The 23,432-nt window shown below is 36.4% G+C and overlaps 1 protein-coding gene across 1 annotated transcript in view; it reads right to left on the bottom strand.

Moving 5' to 3' along the window:
* Positions 1 to 1,171: 1,171 nt before the first annotated feature.
* Positions 1,172 to 23,432, bottom strand: part of LOC149801962 (uncharacterized) — a 47,164-nt gene continuing 24,903 nt past the window's right edge. The window contains exons 2-5 of the mRNA XM_089954371.1: positions 19,917 to 20,126; positions 2,212 to 2,319; positions 1,811 to 2,002; positions 1,172 to 1,349 (exon numbers count right to left, since the gene is read on the bottom strand). Of these exons, the coding sequence (XP_089810497.1) occupies positions 1,237 to 1,349; positions 1,811 to 2,002; positions 2,212 to 2,319; positions 19,917 to 20,126 (623 nt within the window). The 3' untranslated portion in view covers positions 1,172 to 1,236. The remainder of the gene's footprint in view (positions 1,350 to 1,810; positions 2,003 to 2,211; positions 2,320 to 19,916; positions 20,127 to 23,432) is intronic.

The following is a 23,432-nucleotide window of genomic DNA, read 5'->3' as shown; positions in this document are numbered from 1 at the left end:
AATTTTATCACCGATATTGATGAGGCCCTATCTGTAGATGACCTCGATAGATTTATTAATAATCTCTTAGTATACGACGATGTGATGCTGGCCAAACATTCAAATCCAGCTAGGATATTTTCTCGAGGCAGACACAAAAACACTGTTGTTATATATGTTACTCAGCGATATACACAAATACCTAAAGTAATCAGAGATAACTGCAATATTTTAGTTGTGTTTAATGGAATCAATACACGTACTCCGCGAAACATTCATCAAACTTGGTGTTCAGGGGATATGGATATAATTAAGTCCAAGACCTAATTTCGCTTGCGCAAGCTACCCCTCATGGGTTTATCACAATAAATTTACTTGATCCTCGGTCGACATATCGTGTAGGTTTTAAATACATTCTTTGTTAAGAGACAGTAGTAGGGAGGGTGACGACAAATATTGAATGGGCAGATGGGTAAACAAACGCGCTTACAAATTTGAAAACACAAGCGTCAAAAATAAACTAACAAAATGAACAAACCCAATTAGAGAAATTTCGGTCGGTTAGAGGCTTCGGTTTGGCGTTATTGACCTTGCATTTTCATTTTTTCGTAGAAAGCTTTATTATCGCGAACTGACCCTCCTAAACCTTGTAGGGTTTACCCTACCTGCTGCTCTTAGTGTTGGGCGCCTAGCGAGGCAGCTGTTAGCACCATTTTTTAAATAAGTTTTTTATATGACTCGGCCGGGGTTCGAACCGACAACCTCTCGCATCCAAGGCGCACGCTCTAACCACTAGGCCACCGGGGCGGAACGATAGGGATCGTAAATAAGATATTGTTGGATGCACTTCCTCATTTATTATTTGAAATATTGACCTGTTTTTGCGAGTGTAAGTTCAACATAATTCACGCTCTAAGACGCTTGAAGTCACGTGACTATAATAATGTTGCTTTATGCTGGCTTTTGATTATACCCCCTTTCAGAAACCTTCACGGAATTAAACTTAAGGCTAGAAATAATCTGAAATTACAGGAAACGTCAGTTTAGAAAAACGATTATGATACTAAATATTCCGTTTAAAAAAAAAACACACTGACACAGTCGTTAGAAGTATAAGTTATATCATCTTTTATTCGTTCATCTAAAACTGAATACTTTAGTGGTATTTACTTATCTAATATGTGGCCCTTTATGTTAAAAAAACCCAACGTCAACCAATCATAAATTAGACATGATTTCAGCTTTAGTACTGTTGAGTTACCAATTATTAAACTCACCAAATACACAAGCAGTAGTCGTCGAGGTATTGTAACAGTTCTTTTCGTGGATGATTCCGAATAAACTGTATAAGCAGCTTCTATTTTGGATCCCTAGGAGTGAATATTATAGTTAATTAATGACGATATTTTGTTCTGTTCTGGCAACAATCACATCAAGCAACCGCTATTAATCATGATATTCTTCAAAAGATGTCTGATACTGTTAATTTTCCTTCCCAAAATGACCCAGTTTAATCAGAAACGTTATAAAGCTATCTTTATTTCCATTTCAATCAGGAAATTAGACTGTCTCATGCCTGGAGTCTTAATAATTGCAATTCTGTGTATTAGCTTCTAAAATAATAAATATATTTTATTCTAATAAAATAAATATTCCTTTATTTTCACCTTTTCTTCCAACAAATAATTTAGATCTCATAAAGGCCGTGAAATAAATCGTATTCATATTTCCAAATTGCATTAGTAATGTGAGTAAGGAAAAAATCTCGCTCATCATGAAGAACGTATAAACACACAGGCTTGAGGTACAAGGTGACAAAGAAATAACATACCTATATCTGGCATAAAGTTAATCTGTTTTATGACATCCAACCAGAAAGCTCCCACATCACGTGTTACTTTGGCCAGAAATTGTTGATTGTCTCTGGTGGGAAGTCTTAGATTCCTGTTTTTGCACTTAAGAAATGCGCCTTGCCAGTCCGAATTATCTTTGATGATCCCATCAGTAGGAACGTCGTTAGTTGCTTTCATGAGAAAATTAGCACGCATTCTAAATGTGAAAAGCGACTGTTCAAGTAGCGGTAATAATAATAATAATAATAATAATAATAATAATATTAATAATAATAATAATAATAATAATAATAATAAGATTTGGACTAAAATGACAGTAACATGTATTAAAAACAAAGAAACGAACAAAAATCATTGATATTACCAAATTATCACATACATGTAACACAAATAACTCCGTTATATTGTAGGCAGTCTAAACACTGGACCTGATGATATCCGTCAAAACTCTGAATCTTTTCACAGCAGGTGTTTGGGTACTTATATCCTACAAAATATTGAAAGAAAAGAAGTAATAACATGTCAAGAAATGTTACAGACAAGTGTATAAGAGATGTTTTTATTTGAAATTATTTCTAGGTACCCTTCAGTCATCTAAACCATTTTATGCATATAGGACTTTACATTAAATGTTATTTAATAAGACATAAGTGAAGCGAGTTTAATATGTTCAATTCTCAGCGGAATGTATAATTTTTTTCGTGAAAGTTTTTTTTTATTTTTAAGAAAGGGAACATACATACAATTATTTGTCGCATGACACCCACCCACCCTCACCCCCGATTTTTCAATTGATCTCAAAATGTACTAATATGTTTAATTCAAAAGAAAGCTCCTACTGCTATTCCTGCAATTATTACAACATCGCATGCTAAATACCGGTACGTGTCTAATTTGTGCGCTGGTGTGTTCTGGACAGATTCGTATGCACACTGTAATGAACACATAACATCTAACCTATGCATAGTCCATCAATATTATCATAGGTTGGAGGTGGGTGTGGGAGGGAAGTTGACTTATTGGACTACGTGTATCTAGACCTGACTAAACAAAATCTAGCTTAACAAAAGGATAATACTGCTTTAAAAATAGATGGAAATGATCCACTTATATATCTCCGTACAAACATTATTTCCATTTGTGTTCGAATTAATGGGACCTCCTACTCGGCCATCTGAGAGGCTTTGGCTTTCCACCAGACTCAATTCATAAGCAAATCTATGAAGCCGCTAAGAAGAATGTCACTAATATAGTCCATGCAGCGAAATCAGTCCACTACACTACTAAGATCATGAAAAGCTCCAACTGCAAAGAGCTCTTCGAGATTACTAACAAGCTAATGTCAAGGAACAAATCTACACCACTTCCAACTACCTTCTCTCCAGTCAACCTTCCGGACATGTTTGCAAATTTCTTCCGTGACAAAGTACAAACCATTAGAGATAAGCTTGACACCACAATTTCAATTGACTCGTCGTCACCATACACCTGGGATACAGAATTTGAGCGGCAACCATTAGCATCATTTGAACCTGTCTCTATGGATTTCGTACGTACAATCGTGATGAAGAGTGCACCAAAGTCATGTGAACTTGATCCAATTCCAACATCACTGCTGCTTGAGTGCTTAGATCCAGTATTGCCTTCACTAACTAATGTTATTAATACCTCTCTCTCATCCGGGGAATTCCCATCATTTTTCAAAACTGCCACTGTAAAACCTCTGCTGAAGAAACCAACACTAGACCATAACGATTTAAAGAACTACCACCCAGTTTCTAATCTCCCATTCATATAAAAAATCTTAGAAAAGGTTGTTCTATCCCAGCTTGTATCTCATCTGAATTCAAACAGTCTTTCTAGCAATGTACAATCTGCATATCGCCCTTGCCACAGTACTGAAACTGCTCTTCTAAAAGTAGTTAATGACATTCTCTCTGCGTTGGATAGCGGAAAGATTACAGTCCTCACCCTCCTTGATTTGTCTGCAGCATTTGACACAATAGACCATGATATATTACTTCACCGTCTCCAGCATGTATTTGGCATTCATACTGTGGTTCAAGTCCTACTTGGTCAACAGGACACAAATTGTGTCTGCAAATGGAATACACTCCAGCCCAGTTGAAATATGTTGTGGTGTTCCACAGGGTTATGTTCTTGGACCTGTTCTCTTCATTCTATACACTCAGCCGCTCTCAAGTGTGATAGATCATAATCCAGTCTCACCAATTGTACGCTGATGACACCCAAATATACAAATCTAACCACCCAACTGAAGTTGATGCTACCATCCAAGGTGTAGAGAGGTGCATTTCTGATGTGAAATCATGGATGACATGTAACAAGCTGCAGATGAATGATGATAAAACTGAGGCCATTCTGATCACAACACAAAGACTTTCTCATTCACATCCTTTACCTCAAACATTAAATATCAGTAACACCAACATTAAATTCACACAATCAGTACGAAACCTAGGTGTTACTCTGGACAGTACTCTCACATTGCACCAACATGTCATGAACATATGCAAGGCTGAGACGCATCAGCTCCATTCGCAACTATTTTCAGTTGATGCCACTGAAACACTTGTGTGTACATTAGTACTTTGAAGACTGGACTATTGTAACCCATTTCTGTCTGGTTCATCTCAATATCTACTCCAGAAACTTCAAAAAGTTCAAAACACAGCTGCTCGGATCATACTTAGAGTACCACGATCAGAGCACACCTCCTCGCTGCTCTGTACCCTGCACTTGAAGAGGAGGTCAGTTAGTCATGTCCGGGAGAGATAGTATAGTAAGCAGTCTGTAACTAAAGTTAATATTTAGTAAGCGTTTTGTACAGAATCTCGGGACATATTTTCAGCTTCAGTTGCATGATTAAACTTGTCGGAATATATATATATATATATATATATATATATATATATATATATATATATATATATATATATATATATATATATATATATATATATATATATATATATATATATATTTGTAGTATCATTTCAAGGGGGTCACATGACCCTCCCATTGACCTATACTGCGGGCGCCCATGCTGGCCAGCATCCACTGTTCATGACAAGCGCATAATATACCTACAGACCAGTACCCACAAGCACTGACTAGTACTCCCATTTACTCACCAGCACCCACTCCTACAGACCCACTCATCGTCTTACAGACCAACAGCCGTACTCATGGACCAAAACCAACTCTACTGGTCAGCACAATATATTACTGACCAGCACCCACCTCTACCCACCAACGCCCTTTTAATAATTAAATTCCAACGGGGACTGTTTCGTTCCGTAGATACTAAACAATTAGTGTTAGATTGGTAGGTCTGGATTTCAGTAGCTGAGACAGATCAACTCATTATTAAACCCCATGACTTTACTACTTTTATCTGATCGTCACACATGAGTGCATGCCCTATGGGATAATAAAAAAGATTAGAAATATTCACGCCAACAACTAGACTAGTGGTCCCAAACATGTGAACCACGGACACCGCCCGGGGAGGGTATTCCAAGGGGTATATATTTTCTCAATTATTAGCATGGGGTTCATGTAATGTTTTGAAGTTAAGAAAGGGACCTCATACTCGAAAAGTTTGGGAACACTGATCTAGGCAATAACAAACTCTCCCAGTCACATCACCATGCATTACATATATTTATTGTGTTCACATAGATTTGTTAAGGTGGATTAAAGGTGGGCCCAAAGTGAAATTGTAGTAAAAAGGTTACAAAATACATAACTTACTAGTGTGATAAAGGAAAGGGCTGCAGACAATGTAAACTGCAATGATTTTTGTACGAAGTAAAAATATATAGCTTACCAAAGAGGCTAAGTCAGTGATAACCTATGTGTCACAGTCAAAGCCTATTTTATTGATTGCGACTACACTACATTTTCTGAGATTCCTTTTCTTCACGACTTCTGCAGGAATATGACTACTGAGCGCCGCTATGTTATGCACAAGCTTTATTCTACTGATAATATTTATGTAACTGTATTTCCTCTGTGTAACTATATTGGCTGTAGCAGGGCTTGTGTGGGAATATTGCATTAAATAGTCAATGCGGTATGTTATAGAAATGCCGGAAAATGCACAGATGGATGTATATATTTTTTTGAAGGTAGTTATTAGTATATCTAATTCTGGTAAAAATTACAGAAAAGATTAAATGGCTGCTTTGTTTAATTGCGTCATTTAGGTTTGTCAAAGAGGTAGAAAAGCTATATTATTTTTCAAATACTTATCCGGAGTTTTTGATAAATAAATCGACTTACTAATTAGAAACTCGGTGACTTGGCCTTGGCCAATGGCAGGAGAGGGAAAACGGGAAAAATCATGATATGATATTGTGTCGGGAAGAAATTAAGTCGCTGGTGTTGACTAGACCATTGAGCGTTGATGAAGTGATCAGCAAATACTCTAATAATAGAGGATAAATTAATTAGAGAAATATGTTCAACATATTAAATAAAACACTAATGGCATTTGGACATATGCATAACAATAAATTCATTTGTAATAACAAAGAATGTGAAGAAATTATACAACACCCTATGAAATGGTATTGTATCTCTGGATAGTTATTTCCGTGTAAAGATACAGAATCCATAGAGTCAATTCTCGATGACGGTAGAATATATATAACTAATTTTAAATTTATAAACGAGAACTATAATACTTTTGAAAATCTTGCATGTACAATGGACGATCAGTTTCGAGTTAGTTTCATACATAATCTGAACAGTAAATAAAAGTGATTTCACCAAATACGCGCTTGAAGAAATCTCTTTTGCACAGAAAGATAGTTTTGATATTAAGCTACGGAGACTGTCGCGAGACATTACTTTGCCTAATAACATTACTGTTTATGGTACAGCATCATTGATGATTATTGAATGGTATAACATTAACTACCATCCAACAAATGATAATATGGCTAAACGTCGGTATAGGTTAACGGACATTATAAATTGAGAAGACAGATAAACAATATTCCAAATTAAAAGAATATGTATGTATATATGTATGTATGTATGTATGTTTGTATGTACGTACGTACGTACGTGTGTGTGTGTTTGTGTGTGCGTGCGTGCGTGCGTATGCATGCATGTATGTATGTATGTATCTATGTTTAATGTATGTATGTTTATGTATGTATGTATGCATGAACAGTGATATTTATTTTGTATACAACACAATGCATATAAATTATTTCTTTATGATAATATATTAAATATTCATGTTATTATTGGTGGTAAACATGTTTACTTTAATTTGAGTTAAGATAGTCTTGATTTTGACCTTAGAAACATCCAGAATGAAAATTTCCTGTTAGTTTATAGAATATATTCAGAAAATGGTAATTGCAGCCTAGGTTAGTTACCTTCGGATTAATCGTTCCTTTTAAATTTTCGCTTTCTAGTATAAGGAAATACATTATTTGTTGAATTATACATAACTTGTCGGTGTATGCTTTTCCTCTGTTAGTTGGTTTAATACCACAGAGTAATAACACACACACACACACACACACACACACACACGTGACACACACATGACATTAGGACGCAATGAATGCAAAGGCGCATGCCCTGGAAAACGTGAACTCTGACGCAGAACTTGCTATTATGTAGACTGTAATCGACTACGTTACATGTTGGTCTAGGTGCTTGACCTTGTCTTAAATGTGGCATCTGAGTAAAGTCTCGTAATTAGCTCTGCCGACCATGCGGATCTGTCCGTTAATATTATCGTGAGCGCCGTTAAAGAATCGCTGAACATATGATTGTAGAAACATACGACGATACGATTACAGAACGTCAGACGATATGATTCTAGATTTCAAAGATTGAAGTGATTGCAGTTTAAGATCCTGGTTAATTAAATTTGTTTATAAATTTTATGTATGGAATGTGCAATTAAACATTATCTTCATTATATACCAAAATGCCTACCGTTAATCAGTTGAGGTTACCAGTGCCACAACATGGAATACTAGTACCAAGACAAATGCGAAAAGCTTAGTTATTAAACGAATCAGGACCAATTGTGCACCAGTTTCCCCCGAATCAAATAGAGCCGGTTGTAACGAAAATGTCAACAGTGCAGAAACAGAAACAGTCCTCGCGTGAGCGTAATATGCAAATACAAAGAGGAGCAAGAAAAACTGACATACTTGCGTTATTAAGTCTTACAGTTCTACCGCGTTAGACTGTGAGAGAGCTTCGTGCAACAGATGCACGATTAAATAGCAAAGTTCCCACAGAAGTCAAACGAACCAAACTTGTACGTTTAGTTGAGGATAAACAAAACCGTCGACGCATCGCATCGCAGCTACTATCGCCGCTGTGGCAGCCAAGTATGTTAGTCAACAAGCCCAGGTGTCTGAGTTTCAGTTACAAAAACGCTATACTGTTTTGAAACTTTTCATGCGATTATTCTAAACGTGTACGCCCAAAGCTGAGACGCTAGAAAAGTTTGTCAAGGAATCGAATCAATATTACAACGATCGGGTACCTCTATGTTAAAGCAGATATTACTATCCATGAGTATTTGAGTACGTCGCTTAACCTTGAGTTATTAAACAGGGTTTAAAATCGCAACCTCTTGGATTCATGGTGGTACCTTTATCATATTTAACCAGAGATACACTTGAGGCTATCAATGATAAAATCGACATTGGCTTTGAAAAGAATTTTGAGACGTTGGAGGGATTCTTGACAGATGCGTGTAAGTTCAACTGCATACTTCCCCAAACATTACATTCCTAAGATCGAATTATATAGCAACAGCAAAATATATTCCACCTTGGAACATAATGACAACCAATGTTTTGAATGGGAATTCGAGTCCGCGAGTGACAACACAGAACAGGGCGGAAATACTAGAAATGATTAGGTGAACTCATGGTTGCTGACACAGAATTTCTGTACTGGTTACTAATGCCACACTCGAGAAAGGTGAAGAACTTAATCCCAGTATCGTTAGTGTATTCCCTTAGAACAATGGCTTTTATGTGCTTGCATAATCCCCATGTGTACAAAACAAAACTTAGCATGGATGGACCAAGTTTGATCTTTTGTTGGAAAGTAGCATGAATGGTTTAGAGTCTTGGAATCATTACGTATGGATAAACAATCTCTCTGGGATGCTTAACAATACATTAAGCATCAGGGTAAAAGCTTTCCGCGTCGACGTTGCATGGATGTATTTAGCTTCTTCACACCCATGACTTTTATTATGTCGGAAACAGAAAAAAAAACGGATCGTACAGTCATGCCAGTTGAGGATAAACAAAACCATCGACACATTGCAGCTACCATCACCACTGATGCAGCCAAGTATGTTCGTCAACAAATCCAGGTGTCTGAGTTTGAGTTCCAAAAACCTGATACTGATTTTAAAAAATTTCATGCGATTATTCTTAACGTGTACACCCAATACTAGAAATTCATGGGTGAACTCAAGCTTGCTGACATAGAATTTCTGTACAGGTTACTAATAACACACTCGTGAAAAGTGAAGAACTTAATCCAGTAGCGTCGTCGCTTGGAACAATGGCTTGTATGCGCTTGCATTATCCCCATGTGTACAAAACAAAAATTAGCATGATTGGACCAAGTTTGATCTATTGTTGGTAAGTAACATGAATGGTTTAGAGTCTCGGTATCATTACGTACGGATAAACAATCTCTTTTGGGTTACTTAAGGACACATTAAGCATTACGGTAAAAACTTTCCGCTTCGACATTGCCTGGATGTGTATACCACACAAAGGCTTCTTCACATCCATGACTTTTATTGCGTAGGAAACAGCGAAAAACCGGAGAGTACAGTCGTGCCCAAACCTGGCAAGAACGTTTTGAAATTCAGCACTGTGCAATGTAAAATGAACCTTCCGTATGTTATTTACGCGACTTTTAACGTTTGAATGTTTCGATTCACATGAGAACCGAAAGTTCCAACACCACCAGCAACGCTGAATCAAAGACAACACAAGCTGTTGCATACGTTCCATTTTCGCTTTGTTACATGGAAGTCAGATGCGACGGAACAACTGATCTACCAGTGTTCTATCGTAGCCAGGACTCAGTTGCGGTTTCACTTAAATTGCTCGAGGTTAGTATGAAATGGCTCCAACAACGGCTCTTTCCGCCTGCATACATGATAATGACTATTGTTGACATTAGTGAGTCTTCTGAGGCCACTAATTACTGTTCTGTTCCACTGATAAGAAAGCTGATAATCACTGTGATATCGCTGGCGCGTATTCCACAGTTACGAATTTATTCAAACAAGACAAAAATTTCATCTGTGCTTCGTAACCTTCGCGGGTACAATGGTCACTTAGTAATGCAAGTAGTAGCAACATATCAAATACACCTATACGTTTCAATACAAACGCGACGGACAACTTCAGTTAAATGACACGCATCATTTTCTCAGTTTCAGATCAGTTCAACTCGTGAGCAACCTCGCAGCAAATTAAAATGATTGATACAAAATCATCCATGATTAATTCAAAATCACTCATCTACACGGTGGTGCCAATAATGAAATATTTGGTTTGCTTACTTGTAAAGGAATGTATAGCCACCAATACACGAGCGATTGGAACAAGTTTGTTGAAACTCAGTTACCTCCGACTGAGACATTGCATTCAGCATTGTATCTCAAGGAATTTAATGCGACCATTTAGCAGATGCAAGCAATTACTGGTCCGAGTTTGATTGTCAGACCTTATATGACTATCATGATCTGTATTTACGCGCCGACGTGTTGTTGCACGTGGATGTATTTGAGGCATTCCTTGGAGTGGCTTGGAATGCGGTGCTGTCAAAACCTAAGGTTGAGATTGAAATACTCACCGATTTTGACCAGCATCTATTTATTGAACATGGAATTGGTAGTGGGACTTATGTGGTAATCCAAACATAGATGTTTATGACTCTGCTATCCCAAACAATTACAGTATGTAGCTTTACGTCGACAATCATCATGAATGGGTAATGATTAAGCCTATGGATTTTGGCGGATTTGAATGGATTGATTACACAACTGCAAATATACAAAAGCAGATATGTGGATAAGATAATACCGACATCTAGTACTTTTACTTGGAGTATCTAGAAAACATCAAGCACCTTCACAACGACTACAATCTCACACCAGAAGAAATGAGTGCATCCATATCTTTGATGTCTCCCTATCAATGTGAAATCATTGTAAATTTAGGCTGTCCCAATACACAGTGCACCAAACTAGTTCCGAACCTGAGAACTAAGGGTAACTATGTAGTACATAACCTGGAATATAATCTGAGAGCAGTTATAAGTGCTGCGAATCCACTGGGTGCTTAGGTTTCAATAACATGCGTGGATATTTCCATACTTCCTGACGAACTCAGATCTGCACACAGCGACCACGAGTGAATCTGAAAGAGATTTATTTCAAGTCATGTTAAAGGATATCTGCAATAAGACGATGGAAAATTTACGAAAGCCAATTCGTATCTGCCTTGTCTGTGATAACGAACACTACAAACATCGCAGTTTTGTTGCTGACCCGGCATTTCAGTCATATATATTAAGGTGGACTCGTAGCTGTTCACAGCAAACAGCCAAGCTAAAACTGACGAAGCCAATTTATCTTGGTACATCCGTGTTCCATTTGTCAAAGCTACTATGACAAGATCAAATCTTTTTACCAGGACCGTGTCAAGATACTCTATACCGACACCAATTCACTTCTTATACATAAAGCCACTGACAATGTGAATGTGGCATTGACATAATTATAAACGAATTTGGCACTCGTGACGATCCATAATATCATTTGCTATTTAGTAATGCCAATAAAAAAGGTTGTTGGCAAGTTCAAAGGCTAATGTGCTGGCAAGCCAATCCTGTGACTGTGTCCTACATATACTATATTTTGGTAGGAACTTCCATTTCCATCGGTGGATCCTACAAAAACAACAAAAAGGCGAAATGAATTCCTACGGATGTTGTGGCAAAAGATCTCAAATATGATATTTATGTGGAATATTTGCCTGAGCGACGCGAATTCTCATTCATAGCAAATCAGAGTCGGTCAAAGAAATATCGTATAGTTGTGCATCTATACACAATGTGAGTTTGTCTCCACTTGACACCAAGCGATATATATTTCATGACAGAATTACCATTTCTGCGTACGGACACAACGCGATTGTCAATCAATTTATTACTGATACAAATTGAAGCACTAGTGCAGTGATACTTTGCTGTATTAAAATAGACGTTGGTGGCCGTTCTGCATCCGCTTTCGTATGCTCCTCAACGGAACTAAGTGATAACGTGTTGGTTGTCCTAAAAGTTCATTCCATTCTGGTCTGAACTTGGAAATGTATCTAATGACCACACCGTTCGGTAGCACGACGTTGCCTTATAGATACGGAACGAAATTGTTTTCGAGTATGTCTAATCGTAGTGGTTGGGAACCTGATTTGTGCGTAACAGGGACAGTATTCTGTCTTCTGTCGAATAGTCTCAGGAGGTTTTAACCCAACTGTACGTGTTATTTCTTTATTTAGTGATTGTATAACTGATAGAAGTCGTGTTTATCATTCGCGGGACCGGTTCTGAGATCTCATTAGCAATCCTGTGCTTATTTATGTCCGAATAACCATTCCACAAGTGTACGGTTAAATTGTTCCACAATGACTTGATCACGATGGATAACAACATTTCCAATACGAATGAGACCCCTACGTTTTGTTAACAATGCAGCAATCGATTCGAGAAATTCTTGAACAAGACTGACTTGTACTGTCATGACCATGTTATTGGCGAAAGTGCATATATATCTCTAAATGCATATGCGGCACTTGCTGAATCTTTAGACATTAACGGCTCAGAATCTTTGCATCTGCTGACAAAGCTGCGATAGTTAATTCGTATATTTTTATGCGACTTTGTTGTCCACGACCCTGTGGTTCACATTCCTGTTCATGCGGAGGAAACAAAAGTATCAGCTTGATGGACTTTGTTGAGTTTTCTGAAACCATTCATGAGAAGCCAAACTTGTTAAGCCAATGATGATCAAACAATCGCACGGATGATTTTTGCCACGCTTGCTAACCTTTAAATTGCTGATTCATCTTTCCAATAACCGCTAGGCCTGAAGTATATCTTTGTATAAAGTCCGCTAAGAAATTCACGCTTGTTTGTTTATTACATCTATTTATTTATAATTTCAATCAACTGCCTTTGTCCACTAAATTGCCACCAAGAGCAATCATAGCCTTCGTGCTTTCTTTGATGATCCATCTAGGAATTCTGCTCTCTGAGTGTAGGATTAATTGCGTTAAAGTCATGGATAGGTATATATCGGCAAATTAACAAGCACATATATCGTTTGATGTCCAATAAGTAAAATCCTGGTGGTAAAATTCAGTATCTACGCAGTTTAAATGTGCTTCCTTACGCATTGGTTGTTGGTTAGAATCAAGTCGTATATCACGCCATGTGCCAGGCCGCAGTAATTGTATCCAGATATTTGCTTTTCACCTGGGCATTTCCTCCATCTTGTCCCAGGTGATTTTGTTAATGAATCAGTGGCATCACCACCAACTTTGTTTTCAACGACCATGAACTTCTTTGCTCCTCACCGATCAGAAGTTACCTCGATCGCAGCTGAACCATTACGTGTTTCAAACCGCATCGGATTTGCAGTACGAGTTTTCGTGCTACATTGCACACAATATGCAGACATGATTGTGTTATAAACAAGTGTGTTCCATAATTGTTATTACAACAAATGAATTAAAAAATTGCAACACGAAAGAGAAAAATTAATAATGCTTTTAACGTCATCGACGTCCCTGCTCAAGTAAACCCTTATCTACCCAAGCACGGTGACATGTTTACAACTCAGTGATTTGATTATTGACCTGGAAGGATCAGAGAAAACACTTGTTAATATGACTTTCTGAGATGGGCTGCATCTGATTGGTTGTACGTAATTGTGCCATCAGCGGACGACGTGCCGTGCTATGATGAGTGAGATTCCGTTAGCACTTTTGTCTTCACCAAGAAGTAAATTGTGCACTCTTGATTTTTCCACAATCGATGAAGCTCCCACCATTGATGATCATGATCCAAGTGAGAAACATTTTGGTACGACGATGGGATGCTTGAACATAAAGACAATCCCGCGAGAATAGTTTGCCGAGACATGATCTTTGAAACACAAAGAGATGCACACGTGCCTAAGGAATCGGATATAACTGTAAGATCTTAATGATATTTTGCGTCATTGATGCACATTTTCTTGCAAATAATTGGACTTGCTGCGATTCGTAAGGTAGCCGAACTCACCGAAGATATTAAGAAAGTCGCGATGGCATCCGCAGAGACCATTCAATGCTTACCAGTTTCGATTAAGAAATTTCAAGAAGGCCTAAATACAGCTAGAAGCGACATCGAGCAAATGCGTGAGGAAGTTGATGTGGTCATAAAAGTTACTCATGAGTCACAGAGACAATTAAAAATCTTCCAACAACTGAACCGAAGTATCAATGATGGAAACAAGCCTTCATTTTTACAGGAAAAGTTTGACAATGGATCCTCGAAAATCCCATGCGTACTTCTGTATTCAGAACCGTGAATTGGGAAGAATACCCTTGCAAAATACTATCGAAGGCAGGTGATACAAACATAAAGGTTGAATGATCTAGACTGGTATCTAAGGAGTTTACTGGGAAAATGTTAGCTGAATTAGGCTTCTTGATGCGCCTATAGAAAACTGGTACAATTGTAACATAGTTATTAGACCTGTTCCGTTCCCAAATAATAATATCCTATCACAAAGTTAATGATGGCCTTGACCCAAAGCAGCTCACGAAAATAAGAGGCGCAATAAGAAAATATTACGGGATCACATTGAGGCTTTTCAAACTATCTTAACTGGAGATGACTCCTTGTGGTTGACCTAAACACAACTTAATCATCATAATGGAGCCAAACAAAACAACACCTCAGGGACATTAACATTATCCAAGTCTGAAGCGGCGCAAATGCAACAACTCCGGTGGAAAATTTCAATTCCTCAAAGTCATTCCACCTGGAATGGCTTTGAAAAGGCGATTGGGAGCAGCATAGCATATATTAAACGAATACAAATTGAAAAGGTATTCGACTAACAGGGACGACTCGCAGAATATCCACAGACTGAGGTCGTTGACTACCCGGTAAAACTTGCAAAAGACGACGCGTCCATTAACCAACCTCGAATTGCTAGCTATTGGTAAAGTAAGACGAGCATTTGGTGTCTATATGCAGAATGAATTTGCCTCAATGGTTCCAGGCGCAAGGAAAACGGGTATCGTTGACTTGAATTCAACAACATGACCTGGGACACATTGGATTGTGTGAACGGAGACACCTAATCAGTTCTCTATTTTTTATTCGTACGGGCTTGTACCATTACTTGATATTATTGATTATTTAGCCCGAAGTGGTGGACGACAATCAGTTTTATTCGACTTTGGCGTTAGAAACTCGGGTGAATGGACAACATATGTGGAAATCTTGTTATTAAAGCGCTAAGTGCGCTTGAGCGTTCACCAATACCGCAAGCACTTATTGATTTTACTTTGTCACTTAGAAATTAAACGTAATAGTATATGAAATGACTGTTATTAACATTTATGAAGGTTGCTTAGCCTGCTAAGGAGAACAGGTTTACCATCAAATCGGACTGGCAAGAGTTTACAATCTGCGTTGTTGTTGACGTTCGCCGTGGACGAACTTGTGATTTTTCAAAATCAAACTTTAATACGCAAAACAGCTAACGAGACATTCAAGATGTTGTTACAAAGCTGCGAGGCGCTGTTGCCAATAATCTGGCCAAAATCGACGAGATCGGGGTATATTGTTAGAATCTATCAAAGACTACGTCAAAAACACAAATGCGACATCAAACATTAAAACATTTGGCGATGAAATGAGTGGAGACCTTATAATGAATTGAAACCGAATTCAATTGATACAAGAACTCATCAATGACGATGCACTGAAGCAATAAGTGGATGCAAGGATCACTGAGGAGCACTCACCGCCACGCTTAGCAACTTCATTAACACCATACCAAAATACGTCTGACCGGCGTAAGAGAGGAAAAAATCATTAATTAAATAAGAAAATGTCCAAAGGCCGTCACTCACTCTCTCTCTCTCTCTCTCTCTCTCTCTCTCTCTCTCTCTCTCTCTGGGCAGTCGTAACAAGATACTGGCGAAAAGACAAGCGTATAGGATTTTCTCTTGTGTCATCCCACGATGTCTCTGGACTTATGAATGATGGTAAACGTTAAGTTAAACCGACCAAAGAATGAGAGAGAGAGAGAGATTTAAACTCAAACCGACCAGAGAGAGAGAGAGAGAGAGAGAGAGAGAGAGAGAGAGAGAGAGAGTTTTATTGTCGGTAATAATGTTATTAAAGCAAAATAATGACTTAGATGAACTTTAAATATATTAAAATATGTTAATTATTACCTCTTGTTGGTTCATCATTTCGCTTAGTTTCTATTCCACACTAACTTCCATGCGCCGGTACGTCAAAGCCTGTGCGTTCATGGGAATGGCTTAGCCAACCATGTGTTTTGCTCTACTTTTTTGCTTAAATCCATCTTTCATGTCTAAATCTTAGGTGGGTCTTATATTGATTTAATCAATGTGAATAAAAACAGAAACTCAAAAAGAAAACAATTAACTTTTCAATATGCAAAGGTGACTGTAAATGGCCACAAAAGGCATATAACTACATATTGTAGCGGACACACTCGATAGGAATGTGAGTAGTTCATTCACACAGTTGAATGTAGTCAATCTTAAACTCCGTTCAAATATCGGGCAAATATATGTATTTGTATGTGATAAAAATAAAATATATACACAGCATGTACGCTGTATCAATGATACACCGCTCGTATAAATTTTTCATTAAAAGGAAACTCGGCAAGCCTCGTTTCCTTTTAATAAAAAATGTATACATCTCATGGTATATCATTGATTCAGCGTTCATACTATATATATATATATATATATATATATATATATATATATATATATATATATATATATATATATATATATATATATATATATATATGTTGGGGTTTGGACCGAGACAAGAAAATCCCAGTCAAGTGGTTATATTATTTGTCTCCCCATGACATTTAACTTTTAAAAATGTTCTACTGGTCGTTTATAAAAGTAAATAGCATACATCCCAATTAGATAATAAGCAATAACTTCACACCCTCTCAAAAGGTTTGGCAAAAGTTCATCCTAGTGATTTTAAACGAATGGTTGTTCCATATTCAACACCATCCACTTCTTTCTAGGGACCGAGAGAGGCAAGATGATCCAAGAAAGAAAGTATTTCGAAGAACTTGAGTAATGTCTTCACATTCAAGTTACTCACAAAGTTACTTCAAGAAAATTTAGACCTTCTGCGTACAACTAATCGGTTAAATTTAAAGAGCTGAATTCTCAAGTTCCTGCAGATAAATCAGTTGCACTTATGACAGACATATTGAATTTTTTCATGACATTATCATTCTCCTTGGGTTTTTTTTTTAAATTTATTTCTCCACAAGTAAAAACACCCGAGTACATTTGCATCAAAGCGAAGAACTCAAATAATTAGCCCTGTCGTTAAATCAGTACAGTTGTTGCTTGCTGTTTCTTAAAAGAAAACAGAAAATTTAATTCTCTTCAAGTACATGAAAACCTCTTGCCAAAGCCGTGTCTCGTTGACAGTGTAATAATGTTTCGCGGTCTTTTTCACCGTTTATTATTTTGATAACTCAGCCAGTACATTTGTAACAAAGGTGAAGAACCACAATATCTTGCTCTTTCGATGTATCAGTTCAGTAGCAGAAGTTTATCTTGTAACGACCGTAAACTGCACAAAAAACTTATCTTAACGCTAAAATATGACCTTGTTTGACTGTGCATCATCAAACTCTCGCTGTCTTCAACCATCAGTATGTGACAACAGATAACACTTCAGTAAACGTACCAAATCTAGAGCTTAAACATAAAACAGTTTTACAAAATATAAAAAAGTTTGCATTGATAATTTGCAGAACAATATTTGGATTCTGAAAGTAAGACAATGCCTGTCATCAAGTGTTTGCTCTTCTTTCCATCTTATTTAATGCCTATAAAAGGATATAGTGCCCCTCAATTTTTATTTCCCATAGGTGTGCTGGTCCATAGAGTTGTGTGCTGGTTAGTAAGACAAGGTGTTAGTCAATATTCGTGGGTGTTTCTACATTGGTTCAGCTTAATGTTAAAGATGGACCCGTTTCCTTGTATCAACAACCAAAAATATCAATACATCTGAACAAGGCAGCTAAAGTGAACCAGTGTTCTAATCACAGCATACAAACATCTCCAGTTTATGCTTGCAAGGGTAGCTGGAGTAGACAATATAAACATGTATCGCTATTATAAACTAAACTGCCTTTTTGCAAACTAATTCTTTATGTAATGTTAGCGGCTTTGTTTTGGATGAAGCAAGTCATAATCATCAAGGGATATGACAGGTTCAACTGAATTGGCCCAAGATTAACAATTTGGAAGTCATTCGTTAGGAATGGAAAAAGATATATGTGCTTAAAACTAAAATTTATAATATGAATGCATTATTTTCAACCTGAATAAGCAATATTAGGAATATATATATTGTCAGATCTAGACACGGTACAAGCAATAAAGCGTCCGGTGAAAACTATAGTTAGCAAATTCCTTATAATTGCAAAGCGACCAATGTGATGCAGTCTCGATAAATTCATTTTGTACTCTTTGATATGTTATTCATTCATTGCTAATAGATAAAAGCTATTCGTATTTAGTTTATAAACGTTTTTACTTAAAATTCCCAACCCTCATCTGGGTCAGGTAAGGGCATAAGTCTCCGTCATTCTGTTGGAAAATGCCAGCCTAAAGAATATTCTTTTAAAAATGGTTTCAAACTAATTATGTCTACCACCTGAACATTTCCCTCAAGAATGCTGATTTTGTAACATGGTAATCATTAGTTGTAATCTAAAGCACCTGCCAGAGGGCAATAATCTATCAAAGCACGCTCGTGTATTATATTCACAAACTTGTTTTATACCAGAATGAGTGTTGTCGCCAAAAACCGACTTTTGAGATTTAGCAGTGTATTATATGTGTAATGGAGTATTTGATTTACGTATGAAGTTACGTTTACGCATTGCAGTATAAACCCAATATGTTGTATTGATAGTTCTTAACAATTGCAGTGTAAACTAAAACACTTATCTGTATGACACACGTGCTATAAATGTTTATATGCACATAATAAACAATGGAAAATTTGTAAAGTATTATCGTTGGCTTGGGGTACAAAAATTACGTATGTAGCCGGTGATGATGTTTTCTTTTCTTTAGCAAATATACACTAACTTTTGCTCTGTCTGAAGTTTTCCTCAGTATCATTTTAATCGTGATTTCATATTTGTCCTTATTTTGGATTCCATTATTCATGATCAAATTAGCATCGAGAAGTAACTTCCACTGACCACATCTTCCACCATTCTTTCTGATAGTAATTGAGCAATACAATCTAAATTAATGTTCTCTCCATGACAAGGAAAACCAGTAGATATTACACAACGCCATAAATATATCACCCAAAGGATAACAATATATGCCTTTTGCAGCGATCGGGATCACGATGCTAACCATCTACATTATTTTTCGTCATTGATCTTTAGTAAGAATTTTTCGCGTTGTTTTATTTCTTCGTTCAACACAGGAAATTTGTATTTAGATGTCTTCAATCTGCTCATCCAATGAGCTGACGTAATTCAAGAACCATATACCAACTGCATCCTAGACGGCCAACGAAAAAGACAACCAGACCGACACTAAAGAAAATAAGTAGTTATAAATACATGAGAGTTTTACTGTTATGTGATATGGTAAAGTTTATTCTAGCCGTGATAAATTCAGACACTGAGAAAAAATTACCTACCGTAATGGGGCTCAACAACGTTAATGTCCAAGAGGTCATATGTTGCCCCAATCCAGAAAGGAGAGGAAATATTCTTAGTAATACCGAGATCTTGCAGTTCTAGCTGGTTATTAGAAATGTTTACTTCGGGTAATCTTCCAGACAACATCTTACAAGTCTGGAAGGCTGTAAACCAGTCTGTTCTATTTTGTTGTATAGAAACAGTTTGGCCTGAAAACAAAGAGTAATTATATAGTACTTAATATGTGTTTATAGTAAACCAGTCTTTGTTGTTTTCTAAAATAGAAACAGTTTATAATAAATAAAAATTTGATGTTAATAAATTCACGTTTCTATATGAAGTAGACACATTATAAGCCGACTGTCATCACATATCTAATTCTTAAGTATTTCCAACATCATGATGTCACGTCTGTCTATGCAATTAAACAGGAACTTAAAGTTTATAATATCTTCTTGTGAATGATGCTATAGGTATGGTCTCAGTCTCAGAATCATAGTCTCAGAATCATAGAAAATATGATCCCTCCCTACATTTATAAGAGAATACGGAGATGATATTTGCTTCTAAGGAGTCGAGTGGGAGAAAACTCGGTACTTACATTTTATGTACAGATTGAAATCGTTCCGCACACTATCGCGAATGATTTCCGCTTTTGTACATCAGTGAATTTTCAGTCATCGTCGTTAAATGTACATAATAGTACCTTATTAGTTTCACTCACGTACGAAATATTTCAACACTATTCAAATCAGCATACAGTGTAACATTGCTCATTAAATACATGCTCAAAGAGGGTGATATCCTTTCATCAAATTCTTCGAGGCCGCCATGAAATGTGGAAGAGTTGATTTGTTTTTAAGGAGTGATCAGCATTCCTATTCGGCTATCTTCGGTCATAATATAGTTGCCTCCATTCTGTTTTCTTTGCAGTTGCATTACGATACATGTACATTTATTTAAATTATGTTAAACGATATGCTTCTGGCAGAAAGTCTTTTAATTTGTATCGAATTAAAGATTTGTTCATCTTTGACTAATGACAGTATAATCAGATATTAAATTAAATTTTTAAATAGTTGATAATTTATGTTTTAAAAACAATTAATTACTTCAAGGACATATATCATTTCAAATCTACATTCACCATTGGATACCTATTTTCCTGTCTATACATTACCATGGCATTCCTTAAGGAAATATTTAGAGAGTATCGTAATTTTACATTAAGACAATTTATTACAGAGTTTATTTTAATTGGTAACATGATTAAAAAATATATACTTGAAACAAATCAGTATATCGTTTGACGTTAGCTTTAGTGTTTACTAGTTGCCTTCTGAAGCTATTTCTGCAGAGGCTACAACGTAAACGAATTCAACTGAAAAATAAATTAGCACTGGAACATTGACATTCCATGCTCGTGAAAGAATCACTTAAGTTTAAAATTATCATCAGGAGAAATTGGAAATCGTTACCAGAATATGTTTCTTTCAGGTTCTTCACGTGCATCTATAACGCGTAGATACGGATTTTTTTCAGCTGATATAAAATGAACGTTTCATTGACCTTATTAGTTTTCCATGACTGGTTAATTTGTATTATAATAATTACTTGCCAGATCCTTCATAAAAAAATGCCATGCTGTATGCATTTAAACTGCAACACTTACTTGATATCGTGTTGGACCCACGGACATTAATGTTCTATGAAGATTTCATGAGCCTTGTTTTCATACGTTTATCTTCACGCATATGAATATTGGGAAGTGTATAAATTAGTAACAATCTGGAGAGAATTTGAAAGACAAATCATTCAAGTTTAGATAAAATTTATTGCATTTAAAACCCTGCTTCCGGGCATGTTGTTCCAAGAAGCAATGATTCGTAAAAGAATATTATCGGAAATCAAGATTGTGCCTTCGCTTTTGATGACTATATTTCCTCATTTGATTTAAATCAATACTGAGTCACAACCGTGACTACTCACTCACTGTCTTCCCCTAGATTTAGTACACTTTAAAAGCTTAGTTGCATAGATTTTACTAGAAATAACTTACTAATGGTTATTTAAAAGTTTGTTGAAATATGAAATGGAATTGAATTGAGGTTGTCCCTTTATTATGAAAAGGAGGTAGTGGCATGAGGAGCATTTGAGAGGCAGCGTTTTAGTGCTAGCTTCCATGTTTATGATCAGATGTAGTCAGGAAGGGTTGTGTGTTAGACCCAACCCTTTCCAGTATTATGTTCTCTGCGATATTTACTGATGCCTTCCATGACCATGATACTCGAATCGACATTAGATACCGGACTAATGGCAAGCTTAATAGGAGGAGACTACTGCCGGAGATAACGTTAGATGAAGTAAATGTTCGTAATATATTTGCTGACAAGTTGATACACTTTTCGCATTGTACCAAGTTTAATGTTCACTTATTTTTGTCTGATTGTGTTTGTTACGTTAGTAAAGGATGAAATGGTCACATCGTCACAGACTAAATCTTTGTGACATTTAAAGTACATAATACATAATACAAAAATACCAGGATTTACTATTCACTAGGCCACTCTGACTATTAATTTTGGTTTCTTAGCAAGAAGAATGAGACTCAACCAACCATCTCATTAATTCAGATATGATGGGACATACAATTATTGTATGAAAGATATTTTAGTTTTACTCCATAGTACAATGGAAGTCGTGAAAAAAGCCCTTAAAAATGTATGGTAATCAGTGATACTTAAGGTTGCATATGGGTACACTCAAATAAGTATTTGCAGGCAACAGATTCAGTTTAAATGTGGTGGTGATTTATAAGCGGCATTTAATGCTTGGAACGATTACCATTAGTGAATATTCTGATACACGGTACAGTAGATAAATTTTTTTCATGATGAAATTGTGATTCTAAATTAAAAATATGAACTTAAGTGTTAAATTTTGGGTCTATTTTTATTACCTCTGACCAAACCGTATGTATCCCATTTGACATTTAAAAATGTAGAATTACTTTTTTAGAAGACTAATGGTGTGGCAATACACGAGAGTTTAGTTTAAAATAAAGCAGTGCAATATTTATTGCCGACGGCTTTAAAAGTCGACTCAATGATTGTTTTATCAACACTATATACAGTATGTCAAGTTTACCAAGAAAACATTTCAGCAACATTCAGATTGAGGTCTATGACCCAATAACTTTGTGGTCTGTGGGAAAGGAATTATTAGCCAGTGACTATATCCCTTGCACAGGTGACCGCTATATACAGATTCACCTTTCAAAACTGACTTTTGAACAAATACATGCAACATATATCGTCATGTTTTTAATTATTATTATAATATTATTATCATTACGTTATCAAGATTATTTTATGTGAACTGTACAACGAAATCATAATTACAATCATGTGTTGTTCATTTCCAAATTTATGTTCCGCATACAATTTACTATATCCTGCTCACTTTAATCCCCCCAAGAAATGAAATCATCACCAACTTAAAAATATACACGATTG

Source organism: Sinohyriopsis cumingii, chromosome 4 (genome assembly GCF_028554795.1).
Source record: "Sinohyriopsis cumingii isolate HCF-2022 chromosome 4, ASM2855479v2, whole genome shotgun sequence".
NCBI classification, from domain to species: Eukaryota; Metazoa; Mollusca; class Bivalvia; order Unionida; family Unionidae; genus Sinohyriopsis; species Sinohyriopsis cumingii.
This window is presented reverse-complemented; position numbering and strand designations above follow the sequence as displayed.